This window comes from Amblyomma americanum, chromosome 8, assembly GCF_052857255.1.
Source record: "Amblyomma americanum isolate KBUSLIRL-KWMA chromosome 8, ASM5285725v1, whole genome shotgun sequence".
Lineage (NCBI taxonomy): Eukaryota > Metazoa > Arthropoda > Arachnida > Ixodida > Ixodidae > Amblyomma > Amblyomma americanum.
In genome coordinates, this window is record NC_135504.1 from 22357714 (window position 1) to 22369412 (window position 11699).

Below are 11699 nucleotides of genomic sequence, written 5' to 3' on the forward strand. Positions count from 1 at the left end.
TCCGCAGTATTGTATAAATAAATAATAATAATTTACCTATGGCATGCGATGATTCGGCGCAGCGTTGTGGCGGAGGCCAGTTGCAGTTGGTTCCTGCTTAATGTCGAGGTTTAATTATTTGTTGTGCCTGAATAATAACAGAAAGTATAAAACAGTCTTTCTTGAACAAAGATACTTGAACTTTGCCACTAGGCAGGGAGCGCCTCGAAGAAGAAGAGGTACCAAGCAGAACGCGCGCACCTGCCGCACAGCTCGTCCGCGCACGTCTTTCGGCAGCCCTACGCATCGTGCCGAGCAATAGCGGCACTAGATCTCCAACGTCGAACGTGCCAGGCCCTACTGTCCCGTGTCCAGATACTTGCCATGAAGCCCGACGCAGCGCAACAGCAGCCCAGCACGGCTAGCCCTCCTCCTCCGGACGCTGGTGCACCCAAGGCGGCTCAGGGGTGAGATATATAGCACGGCACCACTTTTGCACCGATACAGACGTGCGGGTGTGTTCTTTTGGGAACCTGCAGTCAGCCTCGGCGTAATACGTCTTACTACGAAACTCCCGCGTTCTGTGTAGTGAGCGCACGCCATTCACGATGAGTCACGCATCGTCACGTGACCTGGTAAGGTTGGGACAGGCGGTTCTTGAGTGGGGCGCTCGCATGAGGCATATAGAGCTAGGTTAGGTCATGATCAGTCGCCTTGTACCTGCCGCGGCTTTAAGCTGATGCAGGACGGCTCTGGCTTCAACGTAATGACAATATGTAGACGCCATTGGTTAGAGGGCTTCGCTTGGCGGACATATTTGCCGCTTCGTTCTTCGGTTTTGTCTGATTATACATATGTACGCCGGGTAGAGGCAGGTGTCCAAGCACCTCCTCTTCGGACTTTTCGAAGCAAGTGCTGAGGTCTCACCTGCCACTTCGTGCTTGCACCGGATTCACACGCAGGTCCGGTAAGCAATGTGACGAGGCCCAGGGGGCGCTTATTGGAAAGACATCTGCAGTACATGTTCGTCGATCCAGCGCGTTATGACCAAGTTGATCATGATGATAGCGAGGATGGCGATGTCTATCTGTGTTGCGCGCAGCACTGTCGGCAGTCCCAAGCGGGGCACCGTGGCAGAAGGCATCAAGAAGAAACAGCGGGACGCGAGCGAGAAGATGACCAAGACTGCCAGCTTCTGCCTGTCGGCCGAGCAGAGCCACATCGCCGCCGAGGAGCGGGACAAGAAGAAGGGGGCACCGGCGGCCAAGGGCATTGTCGCCACGTTGCTCAGCTTGAACCCGGTACACGTGCACGCATACACTCTTATCCCGGTGCTCGATACACGAATACGCCTATATGGGAGTAAAAACGGATTAAACTGTCCTCTAGCGCACACCCTTTTATAAAAGGGTGTGCGCTAGAGAAGTTTTACGCCCTTTTTGCTCCTTTCTGTTTAGAGTGACCTGCAGAACGGTGTAAAATTGGACCGGCTGCGTCACACAGTCCTGGTTGTAAACTTGAGGAAAACATCTTTCCGGGTGAGCTGATGGTACACCTCTAACAAAGGCACATCATAAGAAAGACGATAGGCATACAGTAGTGTCTGTTTGCCTGTTGTCTTTCTGTGGACTTTATTGCAAGAACTGGCGGTGATTGGTTGATCCGTGGGGTAAATAACTGCGGCTGGTGCACTTCGCCAGTCTCTGAGAAAGTAATGGTTGGTCTTTTAAGAGACTGTAGCGGCTATGCAGTTATTCACCTGGATCGCTGGTTTCTTAGCCGCCTCTTTAACTCAACGACTATAAAGTGAACAGTAAAAATTTTGCATAATTAATCTGAGCTAAATTGCGAATTAAGCGGAGTGCTAAATATACCCTGAGGAGCGTCATACCACAGGAAACAATAGGTCGTTGATTTCACACTTCACTTTGGGGGTATAACAAGGGGTGGGAGTACAAATATAGATTGAATATGATTGCCTACGTGATATTTATGAAGTGCGTATTTAAGTTGTTAACAAAACTTGATGGGCAGGTGATGGCATCAACGTAATGGGGAAGGCCATATTCGTCTTAATTGAATTGAACCGCTGAATCAAACCGCTTTTGTTTTAATCTGGGGCTAAAGTTTCGTGAAACAGCCTGCATATAGATGCATGATGTGCAAAGAGTACTTTTCAAAGGTGGCTAGAAAATGTATAATGTAAGTAAGCCGCATCGAATGTGAATCGAATAGTGACAACATAGAATTCAATACGAATCGTATGTTTATGGCAATACAAAACCAGTATTCGTGCGCGAAACGGTGAAGCGCTACAGAGCTGTAACTCATGGAAGTATACATGCAAAAAGAGGCAACACTGACCCCCATCAGAAGCTTGCACATAGCACGAAGTCTGTACACCACATCTTCGACCGACGTTTCCTCCGAATAGGAAAACTACCTTTCGCTACTGATGCGACAGTGAAAAAAAAATGACAGGGCGGTTACGACTACTGCGTAAGGCGATATTCAACGATAATTGTTTAGGCATTTAGTTTTGGGGATATTTTGCTGGCGCACTGGTGTATTGGTCAGGTGATGCACCCCTGCACTGGCTGGCGGCTGTTGCAAACAGACCCAAGTTGACCGGCGCAACCGGTGGGTGCTAACGCACCAACCGGTTGCGCCGACGGTGACGACGGCGGACGACTACGACGCGAAAGCCAGGGACGGGCGCCTAACAGCTATCGCTGTAAAACTATAGCGCACACTTTACTTTAGTGCGGGCGCTATAAGCGAGGCCTCCGAGATCTGACATCAAGGTAAGGTAGCCCAATCACGGAGGCCAGGTATTAGCATCATAAGCGCCTCGACACGAATGGACCGTGTCGTATACGGCAGACCCTACGTCCCCCGCAGTCTGATCGCGGAAGCATGCTGTGCAGCGTCGGAACGGACCCTCTTTTTAAAACAGTCGTCAAAGAAAACTATGACGCGCTTTATTCGAACTTCTGCCCATTACTGAAAAACTACTCGAAAACATCTCAACACATTCGATTTGACGAGGCCAGCAGAGCTCGAAAGACACGAACAGACTTGTGGCATATACTTCGCATCTGTCCTCCTTTCAAGCGCTACAAGTTTCACCATAACGAACCAAGTAACCCGAACAGTAGCCCTTATACTCGATTTATTTCGAATAATATTTAATTTCCGCAATTTTATTCGTTCATGGAACCGAATGGGTTAGCAATCGATTCGCTGTTCAAAAAATCTTAAACACTAGCGCGCCCTTATAGTTTCCAGATTTTTGCAGCACTAATACCTAGCGAAGACAGCAGTCGCGATCGCATGTGTAAGACAGTGGCGTTAATTTTTCCCTCTCTCGTGGGATCCTTCTGCGCAGCTCGCTTTCGTCGCTCGTCCGAGGATGAGAAGGGTGGACTCCCTCGAGGTCATACGGTAAGTTTTCCATATCTGCGAAGTCGGCATACACTGTGGACACAAACGTTATAGAAAGGCAGCTTTGAGACCAGGGTTGAGGTATAAATAATAGATTACGAGGAAAGGAGAGACGCGGTAGCAACCTCACTTCTTTGTGGACACCCAAACCATGCCGTGTCGGCAAATAGAGGAAGGACTACACTGACATATCGCACAATACACGGGTGCCTTAGCGTTTTGCCTCCATAAAAACGTTAAGGCGCCCGTGTGCTCGGCGATGTCAGTGCACGTTAAAGATACCCAGGCGGTCGAAATTATTCCGGAGCCCTCCACTACGGCACCTCTCTGTTCCTTTCTTCTTTCACTCCCTCCTTTATCCATTCCCTTACGGCGCGGTTCAGGTGTCCAACGATATATGAGACAGATACTGCGCCATTGCCTTTCCCCCAAAAACCAACCATTTATGGAAGTAGAGAGAGAGAGAGAGTCGTCGTATTGGAAGCCTCTGTATCTTACCTGTACTCACCTATATGGAGCAGAAACATGGAGGGTAACGGAAAGGTTCCAGCTTAAGTTAAGGACAACGCAGCGAGCTGTGAAAAGAAAAATGATAGGTGTAACGTTGAGACCGGAAGCGGGCAGAGTGGGTGAGGGAACAAGCGTGTCTTAATGACATCCCAGTCGAAATCAAGAGGAAGAAATGGGCTTGGGCAAGGCATGTAATGCGAAGGCAAGATAGCCGCTGGTTATCTTAACGGCTAACGGAGAGGATTCCAAGAGAAGGCAAGCGTAGATGGTGGTGAAAACTTTATTTGAAACGGGGGAGTTTAGGACGCGCAGGTCCTTGGACCCCCGCACGGTCCCACTGCACTCAAGCGTTCACGTCCCGGAGGCTCATGACGCTGGCAGCCCGGCCTGCGGCGATGGCTTGCTTGGCCGGGTCCTCGCAAGCGTAGGAGGGTGCGGCAGACAGCTAGGTGGCGGGTGAGATTAAAAAGTGTGCGGGGATACGGTGGCCGCAGCTGGCAAAGGACAGGGTTAATTGGAGAGACATGGGAGAGGCCTTTGCCCTGTATAGTGGGCGTAGCCAGGCTGATGATGACCTTTAGTAGACTTCCGTCTTTACATAGTCTATAAACTAGGAAAAGACAAACGAAAATATCTATAGAAAGGTAATAGTTCAAGAAGTCTGGAGAAAGTCTACAGACGATTTTTATAACGACACGGGGGTGGAAATAAATCCGGAGTGCTCGTCCACGGCGTTCATCATAGCCGACATATACCGTGCCAAGAGAGTTAGTTAGGGCGCATAAAGATTCACTAACAACTAATCATTTAAGGGTACGGAGAGCAGAGGACAGAGATCTGCAGGTAAGAAACGTTAATTTGCGTCTACACTGCTGAACGATCATTTTCCCTGAATAAAAGGCTGAGCTATAGGAACCAGCAGGTGTTCTGCCTTGACGCTATGTTCACTCAAAACTGCGCAATATAGGTTAACGGTTTTACATCCAAGGCTCACACTGCCTAAGCCACGAAGTGTTGAAGACATGCCGAAGCTAGTAAATATTCTGCAAAACCGACTTAACAGGCTTCCTCCCTACATGTCATCCCCGTTCACTGTTTCAAGCAAGAAACCATTTCGTGATTTTTGCAAACGTGGCATGGCTTACCGTGAATTTTTGAGTAATATCCAAGCGCCCATTACAGATTTGGATCACTCGCCTCTATAACCCAGTATGCATTTGAATAGATTTCTGCATTGCATACTGCGTCATCAACGTGTCTAGCTGAAATCTAAGCGCTCATAAGTGAGCGTCGACAGTCTCGCTTGAATGCCTTTGCATCCGTTCTAAGCCTATATCGAGCGCGCTGTCTCATTTGTACGACCCGAGTGCTGTACTTTGGGCAACCTCCGCCAACGGTTTGTCTTGTCGTGCAGCAAGCGCATCCAGGTGAAGGAGGAACCGCCCAGCCCGTTCCCTTTGCAGACGACCCTCGGCGTCTGCCTCACCGTATTCCTCCTGTTGTTCCTGGTCGCCTACTTGGCCATCGGAATGTGTGAGCCACTACTCGCTCGCGCTAGCATGTGCCGCTGCGTCTAGACCATGTAAAAAAAAGGAAACATTTAGTATGAACCGCTTCAGTCCCGAGCTGTGATCTAGTGGAAGGAAATTTTTCACAGTTAGGTTCTTGGTGAGTTTTAGTTAAGGCTAAAAAATTTTCAAAAATGGGGTTTTGGAGGGTTCGAATATGGCTTTTTTGTCATAGTATTACCAGTGTTGGTGGGCACCAGATAGCCAGTGAACTGACTTAACTATTAAGCTTGCTAACTAATTTCTCATAATTAACTTTCTAATTGTCACAGCTAGGGAACTTGTTGCAATTAGAGGTTTGTAGCCGGTCTTTAGTAATTGTCGTATCAGTTTTTAGAATTTCGAATACGGTATTATCCTCGACGCTGTGGCTCGACAAAATCTGGCTACATCGTGCGAAAATACATGCGCTGCAGAAAAGCATGCAGGCAAAGCAACCCCTCCAGTGCACGTAACTAGTCAAAAAAGCCAAATTTTGTCGAGCCACAGCGCCAAGGTTAATCGCGTTTGCAAAATTCTAAAAACTGATGCTGCTATTACTAACTACCGGCTACAAATCTGTAATTGCAATTGGGCGCCTAACTGTACTAGTTAAAAAGTTAATTATTAAAAATTAGTTAACCAGCCTACGTACTACACAAGAGGATTCACCGGTTTCTAGTGTCCGCCAACACTTGTAATAATATGCCGCAAAATCCATGTTTTTTGCCCTCCACTACGGCACCTCTTTCTTCTTGCACTCCCTCCTTTAACCCTTTCCTTACGGCGCGGTTCAGGTGTCCAACGATATATGAGACAGATACTGCGTCATTTCCTTTCCCCAAAAACCAAATATTATTATTATTATTACCCCAAAAAGCCTATTTTTGAAAATTTTTTAGTCATCCCTGAAACACCCGGTACACATATAGTGCTTCACATAAGACTGTCAGCAATTTCTAAAAATGGGCTTTTCGAATTGCGGCAGCGCTTTTTTCTGCATAGCACTGTCAGCGGTGCAATGCATCAAAATACATCTAATACGTGCTAACCAGCAGGCTTGTTAACTAACAATAGATAGTTAATTTTGTAACTGTTACAGTTGGGCTTTATTTTTACTGACTTAGAGGCTTGCACCCCACCATATGTAAAATACGTATCAGTTTTTAGAGTCTCCAAATTCCATTCTCGTTGCCACTTCAGCGCAAGCCAATTTTGGGACGAACACTGCTCAAACCGAAACCACGCAACACGAGAGCGCGCGTCAGACATCGGCCCGCCTGTCACGTGTTCTCATCCCCTCTTCTCTCCCCGTAGGGCGCTGCGAAAGGAGAACGTTGGGCTAACAGAATTAGTTAAAATTTTATTGATTCAGTATTAGTTAACCAGCGTGCCTTAGCTGTATTCTGAGGCACCACACCATTGTCAGCGCTACGCCGAAGAAAGGGCTCTTCTAACTGAAAAAGACTATTTTAAAAATTGCCCACAGTCTTAGATGAAACATCCTGTAAGTGATGATCGCAAAGAGAAAATTCCTACCTTCCCAGATGATCAATTCTGAGATTTCGATCGACACCGTAAATCAACATTGCTTTCGCGATCGCAGTTGGCACTTATTGTGACCGACCTGCACAGAAATGAGAATATTTAACTTGCTTTTTTAAAGCGCCGATGCTTCACAAACGCAAACGAAAGCACTGGCACATCGAATTTCCCGTTAAATCTGAAGCAATACAACCATAAAAAAATATCACGCTGATTTCGCATTCATGGCCTCAAATGACATCGTGTGGCTTGTCGCAAAAGGTTTGAAATTTGACCTCCAGCACATTCGCGTCACGTTTCAGTTTAGTCAGTGAGTGGGAAGGAAACCAAACAGGAATACTCCTTTACCGAATGATACGGGGAACTTGAGGTAACGGCTAATCAGGTATTGATTGATTGATTGATTGATTGATTGATTGATTCTGCGAATCACTGATGGAATGAATTCGATATCTTTGCAGCGGCCCATGAAACTACCAGCAAACGGCCGCCTACAAGGTCAAGGAGGCCGGGATTCAATCCAGCCTTTAATGGTGAGAGAGGACTTCGTGCTAACTAGTCCATCCTTCTGCCTTAAATGATTTCATTGTGCGATTTTTTTCTTTCGGTCTTAATTTAAGCACACAAGCTGATATAGAAACGGCTTAATGCTTTCTAAGATCACTGTCGCTTTTAAGGTTTCCATTCAGGCGCTTTACGACGCCAATGACAGCTTGAGCATTTGCACTGTTCTCCAGTAAAAAGTATGACAAGAACGTTCACATTTCATTTCAAGGGTGAAACCGGAAGTCAGCGCACTAACATGCTAAAGAGGTGAACTGTAGGGAACGGACATAGACGATTTAGCACAAGCCTCCAAGCATGAACGCGCGGCTTGACTGCCGCTATCAAAGATGACACATTGCTAAAGCATTTGCTTTCCTTCCGGGCTGCCGGTGCGACTAGCTAAGGTGCTATGCGACATGCCAGGGCTAAGTGCGTACGATACGGCGATGCAGAAATGGAGCCTCACGAAACACTGCCATGAGCTTAGCTTTTGCAAACGTAAATACGGCGCGAAGGACGGGACACAGAAAAAAAGCACACGGGATGGGCGCGGGTCCCGCGCTCAACTTGCGCGTCAAGGCAGTTTCGACGAATACAGTAGCGAGTCACGAGTGCAAGGTGCCTACGCCCTGTAGACATTCGGTTGCCCGCCACTAGAGGGTACCGCACGTAGCGTCACTTCTCGGGCAATTTGCACGCTTGTTCTATCGCGCAGCAACTGTGTACTTGAACATGTAAATACATTTTAGAGCGAGAGCTCTACTCTTCGAGGTACAACTCCCGATTTCGATGTGGATGAGACAATGACCTTCAATGCCTCACAAGGTCAGACCGAACTTATCTGCGTGGTGGTATGGCCCAAGCTATGGTAGTATGAACACGTGATCATATGACTACGACTACAGGGTGCCTGACCATGACCTTTGCCTTGACATTTGATTCGAGATAATAGGCACCACATCGGCAATGACCTTGAATGCCTCGCAAGGTCAAACCGAACTTAAATGCATGATGGTATGGCCCAAGCTATGGTAGTATGAACGCGTGATCATATGACTACGACTACAGGGTGCCTGACCATGACATTTGCCTTGACATTTGATTCGAGACAATGGGCACCACATCGACAATGACCTTCAGTGCCTCACAAGGTCAAACCGAACTTAACTGCATGATGGTATGGCCAAAGCTATGGTAGTATGAATACGTGATCACATGACTACTACCACAGGGTACCTGACCATGACCTTTGACCTTGACATTTGATTCGAGACAATGGGAACCACATCGACAATGACCTTCAGTGCCTCACAAGGTCAAACCGAGCTTAACTGCATGATGGTATGGCCAAAGCTATGGTAGTATGAATACGTGATCACATGACTACTACCACAGGGTACCTGACCATGACCTTTGACCTTGACATTTGATTCGAGACAATGGGAACCACATCGACAATGACCTTCAATGCCTCACAAGGTCAAACCGAAATTAACTGCATGATGGTATGGCCAAAGCTATGGTAGTGAGACCACATGATCATATGGCTATGAACACTGGGTACCTGACCTTGACCTTGACGTTTGATTTGAAGCAGTGGAGACCATGCTTAACAGAGCTTTCGCTCGTATAACCAGGCTCAAGCCACGTTGAACCCCAGCCATTTTTTTGCTCTTTTTTCCCACAGACACGTAAGTATACCTTCTGCTCTCACCACATATTCCACTTGATAACGTACACACGTCGCAGTTAAATCCAGATACCAACGGGCATTCGTTTAAATAAAAAAACATATCGCATTTCCTTTAATGTCTATTCCTCCTTTTAAAAACTTCCAGGACGGTTCCCACTGCGTAACACGAGATTCAATTACACCTGTTTTGCCACGGTGGTGAATATAATATCGTTCTTTCAATACGGCCTTCTCCTGTATAATGCGCGTTGCCTGACCACGCTGTCAATGCCGACGTCACTGCGCTGGATCCACTCAGCGTGGGGCGTTACAGTGACGTCGTGCGCCATGTCGTTGCATGCCGAGCAATCAGCGAGACGCTGTGGCACGCCGAGGGACACACCGAAGAACAAGGAAACGTGCCAGCAACAGCTGTTGTTGTAAGATATAGATACATACTATACCTATAGTACATCACTTGGAGTGCGACTACTCAGAAGCTAGAAAATTAGCCTTTTTTTGTGTCGCATCCTTTAACCATGAATTAGCCTGATTTCGCGCTCTGCAATACGTATTTTCAGGAATCCGGTGGGAGATTTTCATAACTAGAAATGAGGGATGACTACGAGTGGTACCGAAAACGAATTCTCCCTTCAAGATAGGCGAAGTTCCAGCAGTTAGGAAGACTTTAGCCGAGGTTTCAATGTCCTCTATTCGCTAACCTCAGGACTTCCGGTGCCACGTTTCTCCTTCCATTGCTAACTGCATCGATTTACTGTGATTTGCGGTGTGAATATGCCTAAGTTGTCAAGAGTAATCATTCCGTATATTTAGCGATGGATATCGAGATACTCCGGGACTTCGGCAGCATACGCTGCCCTTAAAGGGACACTGAGGAGAACTCTATCATTTTTTTTGTTAGCAAAATCTGATAGTTCGGCATTTCATGGCTTTGTTGCCGCTTGTCCGGGCCCGAAAGATGCATTTATTTCAAAGAAATTTGGATACGAAGTTGAGAAAGTTTTTCCCGCCGCTCTGATTCAAACTCTAGAAATGACGACACGGAGAACTCTTATGACGTCACAGAACGGAGTGACGTGATACGTGACGTAAACGCAGACTTCGTGATTTCTGACGGCTAGCGGTGCGGTGCGCAACCTTTTTTTTGCCAGCCTCAGAGATTCGTGGCTTCCATGAAGTAAGGAAAATTCCTCCAAGGTGGCGCCTCTTGTCCTAGGAAGTCATCACGCTTGTACTTGCGAGATTGGCCTGTGGCGGCGACACCTGTATTTTGGTTCTTGCTATTTTCTTCATTACAAGAGCTTTGTTTTCAGTAAGAGTGGCGTTTTTGCGATCAGGAGCTGCTATTCTATCGATACAAGCCAACTTCAATTTCTCCTCAGTGTCCCTTTAAAAGGGAGTGTATTACAACTAACTCCCTTTTGACTTAATATAAGCTAATTCAGAGGATGGAAAGGAGAGGCAACATTCTGCGAGTCTGACGATGTACATTGCTTTTGCAGGTATGACGACATGGTAAGCGATACTCTATATTTCGTCTAAACAGATGGCATTGATTCAATGCAGTTCGACCAGTCTCAGAGAGGCGCAGTGGTAAAGCGTTTAAAGACTAATAGTTTTGAAGTGCGGACACTATGTTAACGATGCAGACTTTACCGCATAGTGCCATCGTCTAGAGCACAGACCTCAAGACCAGTGTAACATGTAATTAGAAGGCAAATGATGTGCATAGCGTTGCGAACCAGAATTGGAACAGCGTGGCACTGGGCTGAATATCGGGTGCGAGTGCTTGATATCCTAGCTGAAAATGAGTTAATGATGGACTTAAAAAGAGACATGTAATGCAAATATCGGGTAACTGCTACTATGCGGTAGGTCAGCCTCTATGCCACAGTGTTCGTATTGTGGCTTATAGTCCTCGGGATTGTGCGAGGACTTTTGGGGCTTGAGTACGCGTTTCGGTATTATTCGTCTTTCTGCGCTATGTATACGTAACAGCTAACCCAACTACTTACCTTATTACGTTTCTAATGAGTACGTCACCCTGAACACACTTACTGGTCATCCTGTGATTGCAGGATTTGCCTCTGCTTGACACTAGCACCGACGACGATGCAGAGTTGGAGCAACTGTCTCTGCCCCTGCCCAAGAAGGACGTCAACGGTAGCGGGCCGGCGACAGACGCGGAGATTGACTCGGAGGTTGGCTCGGAGGTCGACGTGGAGGTCGACTGAGCCGACCTCGCATATGGAAGTGCGATCGCGCCATTTTAGCGAAAATTGCAGTTCAATACGTTACGTTCATGTAATCTTTTCTTACGTTCTTGTATTTTTCGTTCGAGCTATTCTAGCTCGAAGGTATATGATTCTTTAAAAATTTGTTCATCCAGTGTTGTAAAGTTCCATTTGACGTTTTTGTCTCAATTAAATCCTTTG

The 11699-nt window shown here is 46.9% G+C and overlaps 1 protein-coding gene across 1 annotated transcript; it reads left to right on the forward strand.

Annotated features, from left to right (window-relative positions):
- The first annotated feature begins 231 nt into the window (after nt 1-231).
- LOC144102216 (uncharacterized) lies at nt 232-11498 on the forward strand. The gene is made up of 8 exons (XM_077635528.1): nt 232-446; nt 1082-1280; nt 3368-3423; nt 5348-5466; nt 7487-7558; nt 9259-9262; nt 10767-10779; nt 11343-11498. The coding sequence occupies exons 1-8, from the start codon at nt 364-366 to the stop codon at nt 11496-11498; spliced, it is 702 nt and encodes a 233-aa protein (XP_077491654.1). The 5' UTR covers nt 232-363.
- The last annotated feature ends 201 nt before the right edge of the window (nt 11499-11699 follow it).

Bases quoted from the DNA above. Each gene is read 5' to 3' on its own strand.
- LOC144102216 (XM_077635528.1), top strand. From the start codon at position 364: ATGAAGCCCGACGCAGCGCAACAGCAGCCCAGCACGGCTAGCCCTCCT. The intron at 447-1,081 runs GTGAGATATATA...TGTTGCGCGCAG, and splicing joins GCACCCAAGGCGGCTCAGGG to CACTGTCGGCAGTCCCAAGC. The intron at 5,467-7,486 runs GTGAGCCACTAC...ATATCTTTGCAG, and splicing joins CTACTTGGCCATCGGAATGT to CGGCCCATGAAACTACCAGC.